At 40.6% G+C, this 24,544-nt stretch overlaps 2 protein-coding genes across 2 annotated transcripts; both read left to right on the forward strand.

Moving 5' to 3' along the window:
• Nucleotides 1-298: 298 nt before the first annotated feature.
• On the forward strand, nt 299-10,438 carry LOC310963676 (palmitoyltransferase ZDHHC20-B-like; the record flags this gene model as incomplete). The annotated part of the gene is made up of 13 exons (XM_083936569.1): nt 299-416; nt 1,966-1,992; nt 2,338-2,432; nt 2,529-2,649; nt 2,764-2,833; nt 2,986-3,018; nt 4,014-4,134; nt 4,945-5,077; nt 5,702-5,828; nt 6,555-6,644; nt 6,772-6,884; nt 6,981-7,028; nt 7,190-10,438. The coding sequence occupies 12 exons, from the start codon at nt 299-301 to the stop codon at nt 7,022-7,024; spliced, it is 1,092 nt and encodes a 363-aa protein (XP_083792695.1). The 3' UTR covers nt 7,025-7,028; nt 7,190-10,438.
• Nucleotides 10,439-15,168: 4,730 nt separating this feature from the next.
• Nucleotides 15,169-23,453, forward strand: slc51a (solute carrier family 51 member A). The gene is made up of 8 exons (XM_083936467.1): nt 15,169-15,353; nt 18,523-18,674; nt 18,784-18,857; nt 19,175-19,333; nt 21,488-21,599; nt 22,434-22,580; nt 22,878-22,983; nt 23,126-23,453. Exons 1-8 carry the CDS (start codon nt 15,278-15,280, stop codon nt 23,272-23,274), a joined length of 975 nt encoding a protein of 324 aa, XP_083792593.1. The 5' UTR covers nt 15,169-15,277; the 3' UTR covers nt 23,275-23,453.
• Nucleotides 23,454-24,544: the final 1,091 nt, after the last annotated feature.

The following is a 24,544-nucleotide window of genomic DNA, read 5'->3' on the forward strand; positions in this document are numbered from 1 at the left end:
TAGTATGATATGAAGTGTAATGACCATACTTAATTCCAATTAATATATTTAATTACCCCCCGACACACACACACACACACAAACACACACACACACACACACACACACACACACACACACACACACACACACACACACACACACACACACACACACACACACACACACACACACACACACACACACACACACACACACACACACACACTGTTTTAAATTTCCAGACCTCCTCCAGTCTCTTTTTGCTCAAGTGACGTCACACACCGACACTCCCTTTTCCCCCAGTAGAGGGAGAAAGATGGCGCCCACACACGTACTGAGATGCTGTCAACGGGGTTTAGCATGGATACCTGTGATTTTTATCGCCCTGGTCGTCTGCTGGTCGTATTACGCGTATGTGGTAGAGCTCTGTATATGTAAGTAGTGGTCTGTTTCCTTTTTAAAGCCTTTAACCGCTGGTGTTTTCATTGTGCCGTCCACACAAACACACAGCTGCTGCTGCTGCTGCTGGCCAGCAGGAAGTAAATGGACTGCAGCTCAACAATGGTGTTGGCAAAGCCTGTCCAAATCCAGATACAGCTAATTATCTGTCAGCTGCCATCACTTTCGGTTGCCTCGTTTTCATGTGTTATGTGTATGGGATAAAGAAAAACTTAATATTGCTGCCCGCTGTCTCTGTTGTGTTGTGTGGAGCTGAATGGAGTCTGGATGGAGACATCAAACGCTCTCTAAACGGTGCTGGGCTGGTTTGCCAGATGCACATTTTCCCCTTTAACTAGACTACCGGTAATTAGCCTGGCACGGGTAAAGCCTTGGTTTAGAGGGGTTTGTATTAAGTTGAAAGAACAAAGAGGAACCAAATGTATTGTATATATTTTTAACTGTGGATGATGTCACTTAAGTTATAGCTTTTGTATTCCAGAAGTTCCCAAACTTTCAGATCAAGATCACAGAAGAAAACCCACTGGATAACTATATTGGTGTCAGGGTCTAATTTTATGGAGGTGGGACTGCGGTATTCAAAATATAAAACCTCAAAACACACCACATTTGATGACAGGGAAGACAAGATTTAGAGGCTTTAAACTTTTGTCTGATTCCTTAAAGGGGTAGTTTGGATTTTTTTTAAGTGAGGTTGTATGTGGTGCTTATACACATTCAGTGTATTACCAAGAGTAAATGGGCCCGAGGATATCCACAGAGACTAAGCATCTACCGCTGTGCACCGGGGCAGCAGCAAAACATGTTTTAGCCACCAAAAAACCCTCTATGCGAGTTTAAAGGGACCGTCCACACCAAGAACAATAACTGTAACAACATTGATTTGAGCACCCGCACTGACAAACGATCACAAAACAAAACAGTGCATTCTTTTATGAACCTAAAAATGTTACCAGGGATCCGCCCAGCTGGTTGTGTGCGCCCGGCTTCAACTCTAAACTGCCATTTTTCTACATGTCAACCCTTTCTGTGTCCCCCCCCCCCTGTCCTGTCAGTTTTGAGTCGTGCTGTCAAACAAAAGGCGAAAATAACACACACACAGAACACACACGCACAAAAAAAGTTATTGTCTTCTGGCAGTCCCTGGAGACCTCAGTATTGCCGACACTTCAGAGAGCCCAGCATAAGAGAGCAGGCGGACGGGTGTCAGATCTGTGCAATGAATAAACAAGATCACAGATACATTATCACTGACAGTATGATTATAAAATCCAAACCACCTGTTTCACTTTGTGGTTTCTGTGACATGAAAAATGTTTAAAAATACAACACAGTCAAAAATACTCAGAGCTACCTATAAATGTCTTGAGAAGCCTCTCCCACGTTGGCCTGAAAGTTCATTCTTGACTTCTTGACTTACATTCTGTCAGATGTATAACCACTGATTTTAATGTTGCTATGTAACTGTCATTAGCTGACAGTTTCTTCCTCTCTAACATTTCTGTTTTGTTTCCTCTCTTACAGTCACCATCCCAAGCATAGGAGAGCAAAGTAAGTTTCTTGGTTATTAAATGCAAAGTACACAGAACTGAGCCAGTTTGCTCTTTATTGAGATAATCTTTCTAGGTCTGGAGAAATGTGCTCGAAAGCACTTGGCAAATAACAAAAAGAAAAGCACTCTTAAAGTGCTGAGGTCTGTCTGCTGGAAGTAGAGCAACTGCTCATTCAGCATCCCACTCTCATTAATTTAATATGTAGATGTGTTTCCATATATCCCAAGTGACAGCAGCAGTTATTTCTATCAACGCTTTAATGGTAATGGTTGTGTTCAATGTCAGTGCGCATATGAGACTGTACGCTGTTGCTCCTGACGTGTCGCCTGATGTTTCCCTCCAGTTGTCTACCTGATCTTCTTCCACCTCTCTTTCATCATGTTTGTATGGTCTTACTGGAAGACCATCTTCACCCAGCCTGCCAACCCCTCCAAAGAGGTACAATTTCTCCAAAACAAGCCCACTCTGTGTAAATGCCTTTAATCCTTAGTGTCATTAAAAAACGAAATAAAAATCTGCTTTTTTTCATTCCAGTTCTGCCTGCCCAAGGCTGAGAAGGAGCGTTATGAGAAAGAAGTGAGGCCAGAGTCCCAGCAAGAGATCCTATGGAGAGCGGCCGCAAGTCTGCCTCTGTACACCCGCACAGGAGCCGGAGGTACGTCTGTGTTTGAATGTGAGAGTGTGAGTTAGCGTGTGTTTGTCTGTCTGTTTGCACCTCTGTGTTAAAAGCTATCCCATAACAAGATGCTGTTGTGTTGACATGATGCAGCAATCCGTTACTGCGACCGCTGTCAAGTTATCAAGCCAGACCGGTGTCATCACTGCTCTGCGTGTGACATGTAAGAAAACCATTTATTGAATATTAACTGGGAGTGGACTTCCTCTTGATCCACCCCAGAAGTTTTTCTCTTTCACACGTTTCTCACCCTTTAATGTTCATCTTTACTCGTGTTTTATTTGTCTTCTCCTTTTTCTATTCTGTGTGTGGCAGGTGTGTGTTGAAGATGGACCACCATTGTCCCTGGTATGTAAGACCTGCTTAACAAATAGATATACTGTACATACATAGAGTTAAAACACAGGCCACAGACTCACAAAGCTGTTGAATGTTAAACCCTTTAGTTTCACTTTTTTGGTCTTGTTAAGATGGCAGCATTTGTGACATTTTGAGTGTTTTTCCATTGCTTCATGCAGCATAGGGAGATACATCTGATGACTGGTAGTTCCTCATACTGTGAAAGCAGAACATAACAGGGTCGACCAAGAGCAAACCACTTTCTCAACTGATGCTCATTCAACTACAGCGTTACCACATTAGAAATGTATTATTGTACAAGAAGCTGAAAGTGATTGTATTTTGAGGGAAATTATTGAACGCGAGTCATAACCACGAGAACAAACAGGCGCATGTTATTTTACAAAACGCATATTTCAATGAATTTGTGGCACAGAAGGGTTATCTTTGTACTAGCTATTACAGAACCTAATTATAAGACAGCACAACTGGAAGCCTGTACATATTCTGCATGAAGACGGTTACGGCCAAAAGCTAAGTTAATTATATAATCATGCCGGGAAATGAGTCAAAATAAGACAGCACAGACTAAAACCAACTACCAATTGAAAGCATCACAAAATGGTCAAATTATCGTGTGTTATGGCATTATTCATTTTGCCGATGTATCGTACATCTGGAAGTGCTGTTTGGCTATTTTGATTTGCTTTTACCTACTTTGAGGACTTGAAAGTACAATACTGAATTTGTTTTAACTCTTGTTCTGTTGTCTCATCTTGCAGCACGACAAGAAGCCAAAACTGTTCAAAAACTACTCAATTATCCACATGCTTTGTTTTTATGATTAACCAAATATGTTCTTCTCTGGTTTGTACCAAAGAAAGCAAACTACCGGCTGAGTGTGCCCAAGAGTAAACAGCCTCCACCTTGTTTTAAAGTTCAGGCTGATAAGATTTCTGCTCAGAGGAAGTGACGTCAGCTCTGACCTTTCTCTGTTTCTCCAGGGTGAACAACTGTGTCGGATTCTCCAACTACAAGTTTTTCATCCTCTTCCTGGCCTACTCGCTGGTGTACTGTTTGTTCATTGCAGCCACCGTACTGCAATATTTCATAAAGTTCTGGACAGTGAGTAACAATGTGCAGACGTGCTGAATGTGAACGTGAGTCCGTGTGATGCTACAGAGGATGCCGAATCGGTCTGCATGTCAAAGCCTGGATGAACATCCTCTGAGCTGCTTGTGCATGGTGCTGAGCTGTACCACTCCTCTGTTTTCTCTGCCCTCTCTCACCCTCCGACCCCTCTCTGTTTCCCCCTTCTGTTATCCCCACTTCTCGCACACTGGGTCATTGTTCTCTGATCTCTCTCCTTTCTGTCTCCCTCTTTCCTATCAGAGCCACCAGTCACACCACTCGTGGACGCAAACACCTCCTCTCTTTTCCTTTTTTTTTGTAGCTGTTCCCCTTCGATTTCCTCTCATCTTGTCCTCTCTCATCCCTTTATTCTTTCATTCAGGTCACACTTTGTACTTTCACCCATTCTCCTTCTTTCACCCCCCCGACTCACTTTGGCCTTGATTTGTATTTGCTCGCTGATTTCTAAGTGCTTCCTCCTCCCCTCCTACCTGTTCTCTCCTGGTGTTGCTAACCAGTCTTGTTTCTGTTTGTACTAAAGCTTTGCCGGAGGAAATCGGCAGAGAACTGCCCAAAGGTAACCCAGCTATCCTCCAAAGCCTTTAGCGTTGCAGTGCCTCAGCATCGTTGCCATGGTTTTTGTTGTGATGTTTGTGCAGTGACATGGTCCACATGACACCCTTCTTATGTCTCTCTTTTTTTACTTTCTCTCTCTCTTATGTCTTTCTATCCATGAATATCCACAATATAAATATGTTACTGATTCCTCTGTCGCTCTCCTTTTCTCCTGTCTCTTTCCCCCAGAACGAGCTGCCAGACACTCACGCCAAATTCCACGTCTTGTTTCTCTTTTTTGTGGCTGCCATGTTCTGCATCAGTATTCTGTCCCTCTTCAGCTACCACCTGTGGCTTGTAGGGAAGAACAGGTCAACTATAGGTAACAAACAAACAAACACACATTCAAGTTCACTTTATTGTCATGTGTATTTATTAGAAATGCAGTGAAAGTCTTGTGCTCGCTCTACCTTAACACAAGGGACACACACTATAGGCCGACATAGACTCTGTACACAATGAGTTATACTCTATATAATACACTATAAGTCAAGTGAGGTGCAAAAATATGCACCAGCTGTTCAGCAACCTGACTGCCCCGTGGAAAGAGACTCTCACTGAAATGGTTGGTGTGTGATTTAACCATTTCAAAAACCTAATTCTTACATTGTTTGTAAGATTGTCTAGATTTGATTATGACATGACATGAATATAACACACACACACACACACACACACACACACACACACACACACACACACACACACACACACACACACACACACACACACACACACACACACACACACACACACACACACACACACACACACACACACACACACACACACACACACACACACACAGATACAGATTCTTGTCTTAAGTCCGTTCCTTTTTCTTTTCTATCCGGTGAAACTTCATAGGAACCTGTTGGTTTGTTTAATGACCTGTCTTTGTCTTCTCTGTCCACGCTTGTCTCTCCATGATCCTTCCTATCTGAAGAGGCATTCAGAGCACCAGTCTTTAGGACGGGCTCTGATAAGAACGGCTTCTCTTTGGGTTTCCGGAAGAATATTGCTCAGGTCTTTGGAGACCAGAAGAAGTACTGGCTGCTGCCAGTCTTCACCAGGTAAAGGAGAAAAATGTATATTGATCATAGAAGATACATAGTAGAGCAGTAGAAGCTCTTATATGTATTCAAGCTAAGTATTGATTCTGTGGTTGAATTTAAAACACAGTATGTTTTTAAAAACAAATGTCATGTCACGATTATCCTGGTCAAAATAATTGTTATTCACAGTTTTATCTCAATAATCATCAAAATATACTTAACTCTTAAAATGGCACCATCTTAAATAACATTATCATAAATCACAAGGTCACCCAGATTTAAAAAATGTCATAAAGTCATAGAATAGTACGTCATGAAAAATCTGTGAAAAATGGCAGCGATCAAAGAGAAGACCAGTGGCAATGTAGATTTCTATCTGTATACAGCCTATTAAATGATTATAGTGGTTGTTGTTGTAGTTGATAAATACATGCACTGCGATATTAATTAATAATGATTTAATCATTTTCTCTTTTAATAGGCTGCATCAAATAAGAAGATGGATTTTCAGTCAAATAGATTCCACTTGATTTGAAGTGTTATCGCTTGTCACCAAATTAATGTTACGGTTAGAAGGCAAACTGAAGTAAACTGCAGTCAATTCATCAGTCGAGTCTTTGAGGTGACACAAAGAGAATGCCTCTGTTGTAGTTCCAGAGGAAATCTAACCCAACTGCAGTTTGTTGCCCTGCGGACCGACTGCACCTAATCTTGACTTTCTCCTGTCCTCCTCGTTCACTGCAGTCAGGGAGATGGTCTGACATTCCCTACGCGGCTGGTCAACGCTGACGTAGAGCAGGCCACAGTGACCCTGCAGCCAGAGCCCAATAAAAGGTGATCCATCTTCTCAGTGTAATAAAAGAAATATCATTTGACATGAGGCTCTGAAAAGGATTTATGTTTTTGAAAGGGTTTTGGACTCATGTAGTCTTTTATTATTATTTGTTGGGCATGTTTCCAGTGCTGTTGATGTCCCTGTGAGCCCTGTCAGTGAGTCACAGAATCGCCTCCTTAGCAGCGACCAGCATGCCAACAACATTGAGGACCATCAGGCTAATAACACCCTCAAATCAGGTGAGCTTCACCAGGAGTGGTAATACTCCACAGACACAATTAACATTAACAACTTAATATCCGGTTAACACGCTTTTTTTCTGTTTGGCTCCGCAGCTGAAAGTGAAACCATTACAATCTCCATGGAAAGCGAGTCCTAACCAGGTAAATATGAGTTCAGTCACTCTGTCAGTCGGGTACAGCTCCCGCTCTGTGTCAGGCTTTTCATGTGGAAGTGTTGCACTGCACAATCATGTCAAATTTGGAGTGTAATCAACAGTAGTATGTCTAATTGTTTGTTTTGTTTCTTTTCTTCTCTTCCATAGGAGAAACTCCTTAGTCATCTAATACGATGCCTTAAGCAACACAGCAGTTTAGTTTTCACCATGGCAACAGTCTCCCAGCGCAACCCCATCCCCACAGACACATTTAGAGTAACTATGGAAATGCATTTATTTCACCCATCACAGCACAGTAATGCATCTATGGCATTGGCATTTTGGCATGCAGTGTCATAAGCAAATCTCACATCTACGCCCATAGGACATGGCGCGAGCTTGTTCCCTCTCACACCAGCGAACACACACACACACACACACACACACACGTTAATGCTCATGTTAACACCCATACATTCAACTATATCTTGTGTTTTTTAGTTTTATTTTTTCCCACAAGTGGAGCATTTATTGATGATTAGAAAAATCTCAGAAGGAATATGAGCTACTGTTGGTGTTTAATGAGAAAACTCTTTTGTGCCTAAAGCTTCCTGGATGCACCAGGACTCACTTTAGAGGCACAAAGCTGCAGTAAAGAGTCGGGGGGGGGGGGGGGGGGACAAGCTGGAGAAGCTGGAGCATTGTATTTGTTTTGAACATTTCTCTTGTGTGTGTTTTTTTTTCTTAAAGGCAGTGCATCCCAGGAGATGGATCAGTTTTCTGTATTTTAAAACTCGTAATGTTGTGGTCTGCAAATTTTTTCAAATGGATGTTTTCCCACCCAAACCTGGAGTATCTCACAGAGGACTCTACTCTCTGCACGGCTCAGTGGACTGAACCAGTGCACAGCAGGGAAGACTGTAGCTGGGTTTTGGATGGTGTTTTGGATATCAGAGCACAAGGTGGCACATTTGCACTTTGTAGATTATCAATGTCCATCAAACATGCTGCTTTTTTTTTTTTTTTAATCATGTCCAAAAAGCATCCCAGGTATAACAGATGTTGGATGATCATGAGATTTATAGCTTATTATTTGTGTGTGAATGTGTAACAGTTGAAGTGGCAGTTTTTTTTTTTTTACAGAACTAACAGCAACTAAAATAATCAGCTTAATATGTTTTTGTGGCCAACTTGTGTTAAAACATGCTGCTTATAAATGACCTGGGAGACGCATTTTCTACAGTGCAATGCGCAGCGTACATCACTACCTGTTCTTTTAGGTTCATATGTAAGTATGTTATATGCCGATCAGTGATTCTTAGCCCGCAATGTCAGCCTGTTTTTCTACGGCTCACTGCTTCAGCCTTTTACTAAGACGCCAACACTCATTGCCAAATAAGGGCTGACCTGTCAGGAGCTCTTACCTCTGAACCTGAAGTGTTTACAACATCCTAGCTTTATCTTAACCATACTGGCTAATGTTATCATAACCAAATTCTATACCAGTCCTTGTGGCAAAATATTTTATATAAGGTTTGTCTGTCCCTCCTGCCTGTAGCAGGCCATGATGTCCTAACAGTACCAATGCTGACCACCAGGTGGCAACACAACTCTTGTTATCTGCCCTCATTCAAATGAAGATCTTTCAGATTTTTTTTATTTGTGGCTCAGGGCTAAATTCACCTTCACTCTGATTTGCAGGTGCAGCTTTCCTCAGAAATAAAAAATTTCGTATCGTTATTAATATGCATTACTTTCTATAATAATGATATAATAATTATTATAATAATATAACAACTCATTCAAATGAAAGTGAACTAAACCCCATCTGATCTAATGTGAAACAGGGGGGGCGACTGCAGTTTTTCTCACATTGTCTACTCTGTATGTACTTGGGAGCCAGCTCAGTGTTGTGATCCCAATCTGTTAAAGGAGCCTAAGCTTGTGTCAAACCTAACAGTGAACTGCCTCGTGTCAGTGTTGAATATCTGGGATGTGACAGAGGGTGTAACAAAATCTGTAAAGAAAGCGTTTCTAGAGTAGATTCTGGGTATCATGCACGTGTGAATATCTGTTCAAGAATGGACAATTTTGTCAGTACAACCAAATAACCAATTTGTTCAGGATTGAGTACCGTTCTTTTCTGATGACTTTTGTTATTTATATGCAACTTTCACAGCAAATTCCTGATGTTTGTCACTGCTTGCGTGTGTATCTGATCACATCCCTGACTGCTGTTGCTGGAAGAACCTCCTACTATATTAGATCCCTACCGACTCCGGTGATGTACAAGTTTACAGCTGTTCCTATCGTGTAGAGTGAGTTAGTGGTGTTGTACAGTGTGTTTCTTGGTAATCATTGTCACAGTTGTGCTGAATGTACCACAGACGGGGGGGGGTTGGAATGATGGAGCGTTAAAACAGCCCGCTTTCTGGACTTTATGTTTACGTTTTACCCTTTTTAAGTGACCCAAGTGTATTTATGATAACTTCAGACTGGTGATTGGGAGGTTTTTGTGACTGTATGGATTATGCTCATTGTGGCTAAGTATCAGAATCACACTGTGGTTTGATCTCAGTTTAGCAGATTAAATTAGCGCTGGATATCATGATTCAAGCCAAGATTGTGTTCCTACCTTTTCTAAACCTCACACTTAATTTTTTTGATTAAAATTGATTTTGGACAAATCTATACATTTTATGAATCATGTGCAAGGAGCCTGGTTCCTTTCACTCATCACTTATGGCCACTGATTCTGAAACATTGGACCTGTCGTCTTGTTGTTTTACAAATTGCCTATATTCTCTCTCTGGGCTGTTTGGCCTTGAGACTAAAGTGTGCGTGTGTATTTTGTAATGCTTAATTGAACGTTCTTTTGTAATATTGTCGTCTTTGAGAAAATGCTTCTGTGCAGCCATGACATTTATACATGTCCGTGTACATACATAACGTCTGACTAATGCTCAAACGCATGGCGCCTAACTTGTGTAAAAAATGTGTTCTACCATGATAACTGGGATTATGGCGTTGAAACAAAATTTGGAGTTTTCAATTATTGCTATAGTTGCGTCATGTTTTAAATGAGCTATACTTACTTTACCGTCACAACTTTATAAATGAAGCCATAAGAACTGCTGTGAAAATGGAGGAAGGATCTGGAAATTTCAGCCTAATTTCAGTTATTTCTTTACATCTGTATTCACATTGCAGATGTAACCTATCACAACTTGCTTACTGCTTCACTTTGGTTTCTTTTTGTTACAGTGTCCTATTTTACAATGTCTTTATATATATATATATATATATATATATATATATATATATATTGATAATGTAAGAAAAAGACTACATATATATTTTTCTTGTCTGATTAATTTGACTGTTCCTATTTTGTGAATGAAGTTCATGCCTCTATAAACGTGGAAATAACAATAAATGTTTTTATAAGCCTCCCGTCTAATTTTGGAATCATCAGATTTTTAATTAATTCAGGTTTCTCTGCACGTCTTCCCTTCTGTCCTCTTTCTTCTGTCACTACAGCAGAGCCAGAGATAGCCTACATTACCCACACTGATCGATCTGGTTGGAGGTTCAGGTGTATTTGCTAGTAGCAGCTATTGATGCCTGCCTGATGAATTTTTTGTCTTGCTTGTAGTCTTAAATCCAAGTCGCTGACTCAAGTCACATCACTTGAAGCAATTTAATAGACTTTGTGCAGCTCCTTCTGGAGACACGAAGGACTTTGGGCGATACAACTTTGTTCACATAAGTCAAAGTCAGCTTTATTGTCAATTCTTCACATGAACAACACATACAAGGAATCTAAATTTCGTTTCTCCCTCTCCCATGCGTGGGAGACAACATAAATTATCTAACTGCTATAGTAACAACAAAACAATACAATTATTATAATAAAGTGCAGATGGTGGCATCATAGTGCAAAAATGATTGATAGCAGCAGGTCCATATGTGCAAATTGCATATTTGTTTTCTGTGTGTCTGTTATGAGTTCAGGATGTCTCTTGGAGGGTGGATTTTTATCTTCCTGACGCCCTGCTGGGTCCGGCTGAGGGTAGAGAGGGGAGAGAGTTCAGCCGCCTAACAGCCTGGTGGACAAAGCTGTGATAGAGTCGAGTGATGTGGGAGCGGAGGCTCCTGTACCTCTTTCCAGAGGGCAGGAGGTTGAACAGTTTGTGTGTGGGATGGCTTGGATCTCTCACTATTGTGACCGCTTTCTGGGTGAGGCGGGTGGTGTACAAGTCTTTGAGGGATGGGAGTGGGGCACTATAAAGAGCAGTACTCCCAAAGAACTGTAAGGACATTTTGACCTTGTGACCTCACAGTTGCACAGAAGTACTGAGGGCTCATTTAAAGTCACAGTTTCTGAATGCAGGCTGTGAGCATTTGTCTGTGGATTGAGTGTTTTGATACTTGTACAGTATTTATTTTTATAGCACCTCTGCCTGCTTTAAGTAAATATGTTTTTTGTCAATGTGGCTTTAATGTTTAGAGTAGAAAATGCATCAAATACACAAAAATATACAAATAACTGTACAGCAGCACCTACATTGTGTATTACAGGAGAATAAGAGAAGGCCAGTTCTGCACAATGTAGCATTACCCAGAGTCAGTTTGTGACTATAGGCAGTTAAATAAAAACAAATACAAATGTGTAAATGCTAAATTTCTGTAGTGAACTTGCAAGTTTTACACCATGCAGAATGAACAGACAGTTGTGTTAAGCTTTGTGCTGTCAGGGAGAGACAGAGATTTGGATAAGCAAACACTGCATTGGTTTTTGTCTAAAAAAAGTGCTTTTTGATAAGTTCAGACACAAAATGAAAATCGGCATGCTGACAGTATTTGAAGGGAACATTCTTTGTGGACTGAGATTCACGCTCCCAGTTGAAACTTTACCTTTGCTATCTGCCTAACACCCAGGCCCTTGACCTCAGCCGGCTGCCCTGTTCTTTCTCTCAATTCCCTCGTGTTTCACTTTGATTTCCTCTACAAAAACGTCTGACACGGCTGTTTGTAAATCATGATTTACACATATTGGGACAGAACAGATCCCTGGTGTATCACATCTGTTCTGCAGATATGCACAGCCCACTGGCCAAGGGGATGACAGCATGACTCAGCATTATACTGTATAGGCCTGTAATGTAAATCTCAAGTCAGGGTAAAAATACTGCTGCATTATAAAACAGTCTAAGCAATAACCCCACACAGTAGTAATGCTTTTTTTAAAAAAAAAAACATGCCAATTAACTGTTTGTGCATGTATGTTTGTAAGGGGTGTGTCCATGCACAAGTGAGCCATAAGCTCCCAAGGCAATGACCTCGGTGTCAGTTTTTTAAGGGGAAAGTAAACAGTGACTTGTGAAAAACCAAACAAGTCTTACCTCCACAAGGCCAGAGTGGCTGCAATTTCACTAAAGACCTTTGGATGGTTTATCTATTAAAAGGAAAATACACAATTAAACTGGCCATTGTTGTACAGGTATCAGTAGCTACAGACATAGCCAACAGTGTCCCTTGGCAGGAGATCAGAGCATCAAAATCAGATGACATTTCTTTTGGTCTACGGAACTTCAGGCTGCATCTAAACGAACCTGAACGTCTGGCTCACAGCTGCTCATGTCCCGGCAGAATCAGCTGCGGTAGTGTTCTGAGTTGTTCACTTAATCACCGTCCAAAGGATTTGTCCCATCACAGTCAGTCTTTTTTCTTTCTTTGTTTAGCAATTTCATAAACTCAGACTAGTTTGTACAAATCCTTTCTGCTGACGTTGAACCTCCTGGAACAGACGTGTAACAAAGGTGTGCCTTGTGGGCAGAACCTGCACAAAGTTGCTCAGACTTGATAAAAAAAAAGAAAATGAATTAATTGTCATGTAAAGTGAGACAAACATGCATCACTGCACTTTCTCACAACTCAACTGTGCGGGGTGTGTATGAGTTTACGTGACTGTTTTTGTGCCCCTTAGTCGTCTTAAGTAATCCTTCCTTGAATGTGTCTGCACATGCAGCTCAAGGATAAACAGGTTGAATCATTGGGCACAGCGAAAACTAATGCCTGTAAGTCATCTTTACCTGTGGAAGTTAAGTGTGCCTGAACAGACAGGCAGATGTGATCAACAATAAGAAGAAAAAAACCTGGCTGAGGGAAATGAGGGCAGAGGTGATGTTCAGATGAAAGAAGAGAGTTAGCAGATGCAGAAACTCTCTACAGAGATGTGCCTGGTGAATCTTTGCTGTTCGGTTTAATACTGGCTTTTTACTTCAGTGACTGGATCTCTACACAGGCCTCTCAGTGTTGTGGAAAATTATTCAAATGGAGCCAAGGGCGCTAAAAGATTTGCAGCAAATGCCTCACATGACGATACCCCAGCATGTGTTGCTGTGGGAACGAGGGGGCATGTGATGTGAGTGCCTGTGTTGTCCACAGGCTCCAGTGTTAAGAAACACCTCCTCCCATACATATGCTCCCACACACACACACACACACACACACACACACACACACACACACACACACACACACACACACAGACACACACACACACACACACACACACACACACACACACCTAACATTACTAACAAAACTTTCCCTTACTCCATCCTGAGTCCTATTATCAGTGGAGTTTCTTTCACCCCAGTATCCTGTAAAACAATATTTACCAGGAATCCCCTGGGAAGATAAAGTCACATAGTATTTCAGAGTAAATTCAGCTGAATTTCCTCAGAATCACACCCAGCAACCTGAAGAAAACAGTTTCATAATAACACCCCTGTACAAGTCCACTCTACAAAGAGGCGTAGAGTTAATACAATGGAACAAAGTAGCCCCCGTACATAACAATTTACCTACACTGAATATAACAGCTTTAAACACTTGCTGCTTTAAACCTCAAACTCTATTTAACAGTCACACTGACAGCAGCAAAAGAGAAAGCTTCTGCAGGGATGTCAAGCATGAAGGACACCCCCCACTAGGCCCTTTTAATTCCTTTCAAAAACATTTTTTTTAAAGAATTTCTGCCAGTTTAAGTCAATCCACTCATTTGACCCCTTTAATATAAAGCTGCACATATCAACCGCCCCGTCTATAATTAACTGTACTCTCCAAAGCTACACCACACAATAACACACCTCAGAGTAAACATCTTAACCTCTTAACAATAACTTGAACATGGCATAAGCAACATATGAGGGGAATCATTGAATTTATAATATGATTGATTGATTAAAAAGATTCCCGATTTCGTGCACAAATCACGTTTTTTATGTTGTGGGCTATTTAAACGTTTTTTTTTTACATTAACAAATTAAAGTCAAGGCGGGTAAGACAAATGCCAAATCATATTCATTCTAGCCTCTTAAAAATAAATAAATACAGTTAAAATTAAAGTTAAGGCTGTGAGACAAGAGCCAAATCATAGTCATTCTAGCATCTTAAAAATAAATAAATAAATACAATTTAAATTAAAGTTAAGGCTGTGAGACAAGAGCCAAATCATAGTCATTCTAGCATCTTAAAAATAAATAAATAAATACAATTTAAATTAAAGTTAAGGCTGTGAGACAAGAGCCAAATCATAGTCATTCTAGCCTCTTAAAAATAAATAAATAAATAAATAAATACAATTTAAATTAAAGTTAAGGTTGTGAGACAAGAGCCAAATCATAGTCATTCTAGCATCTTAAAAATAAATAAATAAATAAATAAATACAATTTAAATTAAAGTTAAGGCTGTGAGACAAGAGCCAAATCATAGTCATTCTAGCCTCTTAAAAATAAATAAATAAAATAAATAAATACAGTTAAAATGAAAGTTAAGGCTGTGAGACAAGTGACAAATCATCGTCATTCTAGCATCTTAAAAATAAATGAATGAATACAATTTAAATCAAAGTTAAGGCGGTTAAGACAGGTGCCCAAATCACATTCATTCGCAAAATGAAAATCCAAATATTGGCATGACTTTTCACAATCCACGTTTTCCCGTCAATTCCCCGTCCATTCACTGTCCTATGACAGCGGGGGAGAGGCGGGGTCAGCGGTCGCAACAAGTGTTTTGGGGTGCCCGGGGAGGGAGATCCTGTGTGGAAAGTTTGATGACGCTCTTTTGGATCTTTTGGAGAGAAGGGTCAGCCGCGGCGCATCTCCACACTGGTTTGCGCACCGAGCGCGTACGTGGATAACTTCTGGAAGCTGCAATTTAGTGAAAACCCACCGACATCAGCCACCATGGATAGCGGATCCAACCGAACAATCGACCCGAGCTGCACGGATCGACCTCCTCTCGCCATCGACATCATCCTCAGTGAGTACAGGCTTCGACACAACAGATGAGTCCGTCGATTAAAGCTGGAACAGTGGTAGGGGAAAGAGACTAAAGTGGTGGGATTCATTTGGGGTTTTGGGTGGATCCTAAGTCCTTGAACCCCTCTTTGGGAAGTGTCGGGCTGTAGGATGGTGGTGCTCCTCTTGCTTCTCTCTTCTTGGGCTGAAGCAGTAGAAATAGATCCCTCCACATTTAAAGAGACTGACTACATGTGACCACACTGTTATTTTCTTTCTGTCCATCCGTCCAGTAAGTTCAGTCAAAAACACATTTAAATTGGTGCTGGGAAGCCTTATTTTCTCATTCTCAAGAGCTCAAAGATTAAACATGAACATGAAATTCAAATTTTGTCCATTAGGCTACTTTCAGACTGGTTATACTGGATATTCAATGTGAACAAGTTATTAAGATAATCCATTTAACCAGGGTGCCATTGTAGCCTATTTAGGTTTCAGACTCCTGTAGGATTATCCTTTTTCACTTGGGTTGCTGTTCACTGCTCATTACTCTCCTCAGAGGGTTTTCAGTCTCACATCTGCAGCTATGTAGAGAGAAAATCCACTCAAATAGAGATTAGTAATATGCTTATTATGAATTAAATCATAAAGTAATAAATCATTATAAATGTGGTCGCATGAAAGTGAAAATAGGCAACAATAAATGCTTTTTGATATTGGTGATCCCTCCTTAATAACATTTATAGACTTTTGCACCGTATGATTTAATGTCTCAGCTTTATCATTTGGCTTGTGTACATTATTTTTATTCTTCTTCTTATTAGTATTATCCTGTTTTAAATGTGTTCTTTAAACAACAAAATCAGTGTCTACTTTATGATTAAGACCAAAGGAAACTTGCATCACTGAATTCACCTTCATTTCTCGATTAAAATACAGTTTAAGACATTTCCTCTATCTTAATATACTCATGATATATCACGGAATATATAGCTTACTGTAGTATATTCTTATGATAAGATCAATACATTTTCCAGGCCAACCCATATACAAGGGGTGTGTGTTTTTCCCTTTCAAGGACATTCAATAGGTATCTCCATACACGATCTGCAGTACAAAAATGATACAATGAAACTTCATTGGAAGTATTCTCACGCCCTGTCTTATGTTTCCTACACCAGTATGGCTCATTTCAACTCGTTTGCCCAGTATCTGTAATGATGAGGATGTGATAGAATACTATAAATTGGCGACATGTCCCACTTTGAAATCCTTGGACTCACAGCATTTTTAATTTAGCGCTTACCCCTCCCTCATTACCACCACTGAGGTGCCCTTGAGCAAGGTCCTTAACCCCAAACTGCTGGTCAGGGCATTGCTGAAAAAGAGAGCATTGCGGCACTGGGCATCTGGGGTGCTTGTTGCTATATCGTGCTTAAAGCTTACTTATGAGTTTACCACGTGGATGTGGTATGATTTCCTTGTCTAGCTAAATAAATAGTCAACAGATATAGCGATTTTTTTTTAACTGATCAGAGTTTTGTATCGATGTAGCCATATCTAAAGACTCGCCGTAACCCCCCCCCCGCGACCCTGACCCCGGGATAAGCGGTTGAAGATGAATGAATGAATGAATGAAACTTTTTGAGTCAGTTCTGTCAGAGGCAAAATAAAACATCATCAGTCTCTTTATTGCGTAAAGCTGAACATGTGGTTCTGCATCAAATGTCAGATGTTCAATAATAGACCACCACAGAAGGACAGAGTTTGTTTAAGCAGATGAAGGAAAAAATAATGAAACGTTGTCAGAATTTAGAAACAATTCAAAAAGCCACAATGCCATGTCCGTTATGATTTAAAAGTCATTGAAGAAATCCTCTGCGCAGCTTTGTTTCTAATGCTTTTGGATACCTGGGAATAACGGAGGCAGACGCCAGAATACTCATGATTACGGGCAACATGTGGACACAATTAACTCAAGCTTTCCTTCCACCCTCTGTTTCATTTTGAACATAGCTGAAACTTTGGCATCACCTACTGTATGGTCCTTTGTCTGAAACATCTGTTGTCTGCCGATACCCTCATCAAATGATATTCCTGGAAATATCATCCTGCTACGTTCTTGCACCGTGCATAATACCACCCACATGCATGGATGATTTAATGGCTGCTTTAGAAGAAGACAAATGCTGAAAAACAACACTGTTTCAAAACATACAACCAGTAAACCCCCCCCCCCCCCCCCCCCCCCCCATCTGCCTGCTTGTTTTCAAGGCCGAACAACAAATAAGCTTGTGTTTTGGTTATGTAAAGCTCACAAGCTTGCATATCATATGGCATGATGAAAACACTGCATGGTACAGCAAACACTGAAGCTGGAAGATTTCCGTTCCCGAGCTTGTTTGGTTTGGCCAACATGCCTGTTCATGTGTTTTTACCGTCACATTGTATCAAAATGAACTTGGAATCATCTACCTTTTTTTGTACCCCGAAGAAACGTAATAAAAGGGAGTCAACAGAACCTACACCCAGGTCTGAGTCGGTATTTGTGTAAATACAGCCTTTTTTACACCTTTTTTTTAAGATGGTATTAAGCTCCCTTTTCATTTTGAATTAGTCTTCCATAATTTGCCTTGCGGCATGACGTTCAATGTAACACATGTAAAACCAGTGATGATTTTCCCATCATCCTCAGCTGTGCTTTGTGTTTCGTGCTAACTGTGTCATTTTGGGCTCGTTATCCTCCTGATGTTATCATCTGTGCCTACAGAGCTGCTAGTGTGGCTGTAGACTAATATGCTACACTGTTTGTTTTTAAGGAGACTTAGCATGCTCATTTTTCAGGTTCATACTTGTATTTTAGGTTCCTGATAGAACATGTTTACACACTTTATTACACACTTTATTTTTCTCATATTGTCTGCCTGGATATACCTGTATTCATCACCCTCTGCCTGAAGCTCTCAGTTTTAGCATCCCCTCCCAAAACCTTTTCTAACTCTTTATGATATGGAACCTTTTAAGGCTACTCATTGTTTTCTGACTAAATAATTCAGCTTTCCTGAATAAACATTTCGAGGTCAACATAAATACCCATTGCCTTCATAAAGACCTTCTCAAGTTTCTATTTCTAGATGAAGGTCTAGAATTCCAGCAGCTAATTTGTTGTAATTTCCCTTCTCTCCCTCCAGATTTGGACATCTTTGGCATCATCCTGTACTCCGTTCTCACCTTCATGGCCACAGTGTCCATGCTGATTTTCCTAGAGGAGTGTATCTACATCTATAAGAAAGTGCCGTCCCAAAAGAAGAGTGTAATCATCTGGGTGAATGGGGCAGCACCGGTAAGAATAACAAAGTGAAACCTGTGGCTAGTGTTGGTCAAATATACTTTATTATACTTGGTGTTTGGTGTTTCACAGGGTGTTTCCATCTTGTTCCTCTCTTTTTCAGGTGATTGGCACCATGTCGTGTCTGGGCATGTGGATCCCCAGAGCCACCATGTTTACTGATATGACCTCTGCCTGGTGAGTCTCTTTTACTGGCCTTCCATCTCTCACTGTGCTGTGTGTTTTTTATATCCACAGTCCCGCGGTAAAACATCACAGATGGGGAAACTTGAACGTCATAACTTACTGAGCGTTTTATGGAAACCAGTGAAACTGTTGCGCAATGCGTGTGGAAGTTATGGCTTTGGTTTTCTCTATTGGTCCTGCCTCTCTAAACTCTCCCGTGTGTTAATTTCCTTTCCTTTCTTCATTCTTCTCTCTTTGTTCCTGCATTCTTCACTTCACACTCCTTATTTCCATTTACCCGTTATCTCTTCTTTGATCCGTCTGTATAGCTACTTTGCCGTGGTGGTGTTCAAATTCCTGATCCTGATGCTGGAGGAGGTGGGTGGTGACGAGGCTTTCTTGAAGCGAGCGGGGAGACATAAACTTAGGATCAGCACGGGGCCGTGCTGCTGCTGCTGCCCCTGCCTGCCGCACGTGGCCATCACACGGTAAACACTGTAAACAATAATATGCGGCCTGTGGTTATCATAATCAACATGTTTCCTGCTTTTTCCTTCATTGAGAGCTAATATGAACAGCATGTTTAGAAATCTGGGAGAGGCCCTGTAGGAGTTTTGGTACCAACTCTCCAATCAGTAGCTTTATCTTTTAGCTACTGTACACAATACACTTCTATTAGTTCATTAAAGCAATAGTTCAACAATTTGGGAAATGCCCTTATTGGCTTTCTTTCTGGGAGCCACATGAGAAGATCAGTACCACTTTTATAATATAATATTTATTTAATATATACATTTTACATATATGTTCTTTAAATATAAGGCAACAGCCAGTTAGCTTAGCACAAATACTGTTTTTTGTATGGATTAAACAAGATAAATATAACTGTTAACTGTAAATTAGCCTTAGAGGTGGAGGAGAACATCCTTCTATCTCAGAGTGCTATGGTAGGGTGACCAGACGTCCCTGTTTTTTATGAGGACCGTCCCTGTTTTTGGCGGCCTGCCCCTGCACCGGCTCAGAATTGGAGCTAGAGTGAAGATGTTGGTATCATATGACACTCGCTTGTTAGGAGGGGTTGGGGGGGCTAAATAACCTACAATTTGTTTTGTTAAACTTGATCTCCCTGTACAAACGAGCCCGCTGGGACCTCTAGGATAATCACAGCCTCATGAAACCACAAACTAGAGACCTTGGGAAAGGATATATGGCTTTCCTAGGTATATTGGCAATAAGGGGCTTTTCTAAGCCGACACAGAGTGCTGAGCCACGTCTCAAATGAATCTTCAGGTTCCCAGTTTCCAGATGATGTACATCACTTCTATGTGGCATCTACTGTTGACCTGCTATCTCCCCCCAATCATCCCCTGTCCCCCTAAAAAAGACATGAAATGGGTATATGGATCTCAGAGGGTTCTGTGTATTAAAACAGACAGGGTGTTGTAAGAAAGACTTGGCAGCAGAGTCTTCTGGCTGACATCTCAACAGCATTGTGCTTGTTTGTTTGCAATAATAACCACGGTCAAAATACATTAAACCGTAACTGTACCCCACTTTTATTTCATAGATAATAACTTTGGACATTTGAATGATAGATTGACTGCAAAACTGGAAAATCTGTTTGTTTTTTTCCCCTGAAATCTGGTCGCCTCATGCTACGGTTCCCATGTTCTTCCCGCTTTTTAAAGGAAACCTCTGATTTATCTCAACCTGGTGTATTTCCCATAAATGACTCAGAATCACTGCCTCAATCTTTTGGAGTTTCCGTAGTAGACAGAATAATCACTGTGAACGCCAGCCTCACACATGCAGGGTGATTAGGGCAGCTGGCACGTTTCCCCAGATTTGGCTCTCTATGGACTTATCCAAAATAGCCGTCCCAGGCTGGTACTGTCTGTGTTTGCTTTCTGTCAGACTCAGAGACAAACTATTGTAATGATTCATCTAATAGTTGATTTTTATTTGGAAAACAATAAGGAGCCCTCACTTCCTCCAAATTTCTCCAGCAGTGAATGCAAATTTAGCACAAATCACAATCCCATTCATTGGTAATACACCAGGATTAAATAAACCAGAATTACAGCCATGTGTTGTTTGAAGGGGGGTCAACAAGTGCACTCTCGTGTTGTTTTTTTGCCCTTTATGGAGATAGCATAACCTGAAAGATCCTGTGTGTGGTAGAATTAACTGTACACCTTGCTCTTTGAATGCCGGTTGAACACACTCCTGGTCGTTCAACTCTTTTGAGGCGGGGCCCACTGTGTAACATCACGCCCCTTTCAGGCTGAGGAACACTTGACAACGGACAATCAAATCTGCTTATTCGCTCAAGCCAAGTCAAGCCAAAACCTGCTAACCCTTTCTTCTTTAATGCAGGGCCCAGTTTCCCATCAATGGTGTTATGCACCACAGAGGGACTATCCAGTAAATGTTGTTGTTCGAGCACATTCAAATATGGACATGCCTGAAGCCAATCAAGAGGGTCCAAGGCCACTCTGAATTGTTCAAAACATCCTGCAGTAATAATCCAGGATGGGTTCAGGTCAATTCCACAATGGAATTTTTAAAATGCGTTTGGAGACTAAAAGCTTTATGTGTCATCAGTGGCTACTGTAAAATAACTTCCTCTGTTCCAACTTCAGGCGCTCTCTCTTCCTGCTCAAACTCGGCTCCTTCCAGTTCGCCCTGCTGAAGATTGTCTTCACCATCCTTTCCATTGTCCTCTGGACCAATGGGACTTTTGACCTCAGTGATGTGAGTTGGTTACATGGAAATACTGTATGGTCTCTCTCTATGCTATTGTACCCCTGATTTCTGTTTATACTGTTTAAGCTTTCTTTCACAGATTTTCAATGTTTACTGTTGTTTTTTTACTTGCGGTTTTCCGAGCATTACTTTAACGCAGTCATTGCCGCTTGCTGTGGAGAATGACAATCATAATCTTGTCTCAATGACTGATTATGTGAGCAGAGTAAAAAAAGGTGTTAAATTGTTGAAGTCATTATCAGTCCCTCTTGTCTCAATGACTGATTATGTGGGCAAAGTAAAAAAGGTGTTAAAGTGTTGACGTCATTATCAGTAACTCTTTATTTTCACAATAAACACAGTTGTTCTCTTTGCCTCTCTAACACTTTATAATAAGGGTGCTTGATTAACATGCTTAATTAATGTGCATATAATGTAGAACTAACAAATGAATGAATGCAGAATGTGTTATCAAGTCCTGTTGCTCACTATCACGATGCGAACAAGACACTATGAGCTTATGTGATTTGTTAATGCTTAACTCTTAACCTTCATATTCATACAGAGTAGTATCAGTTGTCATTGAGATTTAAAGCTGTTTTCATTTGCCATGTGGCATCATTTCAGTCCTGGTCCACACTGAAATGGATTGCCATGAAATTTTACACAGACATTCATGGTTCCTGTGACGATGCATCCTAATGACTTTACTGATCACCTTTACTTTTTCTCAAGCACCACCATGACACATCCCAATTAGCTGTAACTGCATAGCATAGCGTAGCAATGTACAGTAGACTTTGCTGACTTCCTGACTCTTGTATGCGTGCGACCATGTTTCAGTTGACCATCAAAGGAGCTGCCATATGGATCAACCCATTTGTGGGTATCTTGACAATCATAGCCCTGTGGCCTGTAGCGATCATGTTCATGCACCTGAGGATTGCCCTGCGGTCTCTCAAGATCATCCCCAAGTACGCCATGTACCAAGTAAGGCTCAAGAGATGCTTTAAATACACATGTGCTGCAAAGAAACAGCTGTTTACACACATCATAGTGGACATATATGATCATATATACAGCATATATATATATATGTGTGTATATATATATATATATATATATATATATATATATATATATATATATATATACACATTGCTTGCTGTGAGCAAACATTTCTAATGCATGTCAGGTTATAGGGTTGTCATAAGTCTTTTTACAGGATTTTCCAGCATTCTGTTTGTCAGTTTAACAGTGGACATGTGTGTGTGTTTGTGTTTGTAGCTGATACTGATCCTGAGCCAGCTGCAAACCGCTATCATCAACATCTTGGCTTTAAACGGAACCATTGCCTGCGCTCCGCCCTTCTCCGCCCCAGCCAGAGGATACAGTGAGTCAAAATCCTTCCATGCAACCGATCTGTTCGGCCATGTGGTTATCCTCCATCAACAATGTGTTTGTTTATGACTCCTTGAAGTCTCCTTTGCTGACATTAGTTCTGCTATTCTTTCTTTACCTCTCTGTCTCCACAGTGATGAGTCAGCAGCTTTTGATCTTGGAGATGTTCATCATCACGCTGGTCACGCGTCTGCTGTACCGCAGACAGTACGATCCCCTACCTGATGAGGAACAGGACGTCAACGAAAACACCAAAATGATTACCATGCCTGGGTCTGCATGAGAACTCTGTGTGCGTGTGTGTGTGTGTGTGAGTGAGTGAGTGAATGAGTGTGTGTGTGTAAGTGTGTTCAAGCGTGTGTGTGTGTGTATGTAATTTTTATTTCCTGCATGAATTTGATTAAGAGATTATATATGTCAGTATAAATAAATGTTATATGAATTATTGTATTGAAATTGATCTTGTGGGTGTTCATTTAGGGTCACACAGGTCACACCAATCACATGCCGTATCCATTTCATTTCTACCAAGCACAGAGACCATGCATGTATTGATAGATGTGCAAGAGGCTAAGATTTGATAATGCTTTATTTTACACATCCCTAATCCCTTCAAATTTCTGAGGAAGTTTCTTGAGGAAAAAAAACTGATTTGGTAATAGTTATAGGGAAAATGGAGAAACAGTTTGGTGATAATAAAGGTTAGTGTTGAGTTAGTGATTTCCTTTAAGGAACTCCTCAATTTAAACACTGTTAATGATATGTTTCTGTGTGTGTTAAGTCATATGTCTGCTGGTAGACAAATTAGACTCTTCAGATATGAATTACCTATTCAAGTGCCAAATAACTTTTCTATGAATTTGCAGTGAGCACTTAAATTCTAGGAAATTAGGAGAGATAATGGGACCACCAAACATACATTTATTTATATCTTTTGTCCATTTGTGAGGCATTACAACCACAGGACCTTCACTGTAACAATTCAAGAGTCAAGACTCAAGATGATTTAATTGTCATTTCTTTCTGTATTTGCATAAATGAAAAAAAATGATATGCTGTTTCTCCCGGCCCAGTCGGTGCAAATAGAGAATTAAACAACAACACAAATATATGTGGTACAATTCAAGTAAAAAAAATAGAATTAAATATATGTACCTGTACATATATACAGAGTTCCAGCACCATGTACAATATATAGGCAATATAAGCATATAGAGATGATATTTCACTGTATGGATTGTGTGGTGTTATTTCTTACACTGTTTTCAGTTTCACACATTCAACTAATCGATGTGGGCTGTCATCCCTGATTCAGCTGCTCCGGGTCTGCAGCTGGATACTATTGGCTCTGTCCTACTTTATATATTTACCAATCTTGTGCCACTAGATGGCAGTAGAAACCAAACTCTTGTAACAGCTGCAGTATACTCCAATAGTATCCAGCTGCAGACTAAAGTATCACCCCCTGCATAACAACAGTCTCTGAGCACCACACACTATTTCAGTGTATTGAGTGTGTATAACCCTGCATGCTTTCTTAATAAATCCATGGC

This window comes from Echiichthys vipera (assembly GCF_963691815.1).
Source record: "Echiichthys vipera genome assembly, chromosome: 21".
NCBI classification, from domain to species: Eukaryota; Metazoa; Chordata; class Actinopteri; order Perciformes; family Trachinidae; genus Echiichthys; species Echiichthys vipera.

Excerpts from the sequence above, each read along its gene's own strand:
- slc51a (XM_083936467.1), top strand. The coding sequence starts at position 15,278 with ATGGATAGCGGATCCAACCGAACAATCGACCCGAGCTGCACGGATCGA. Across the intron at positions 21,600-22,433 it reads GGACTTTTGACCTCAGTGAT|TTGACCATCAAAGGAGCTGC; the intron begins GTGAGTTGGTTA and ends ACCATGTTTCAG. Across the intron at positions 22,984-23,125 it reads CGCCCCAGCCAGAGGATACA|TGATGAGTCAGCAGCTTTTG; the intron begins GTGAGTCAAAAT and ends CTGTCTCCACAG.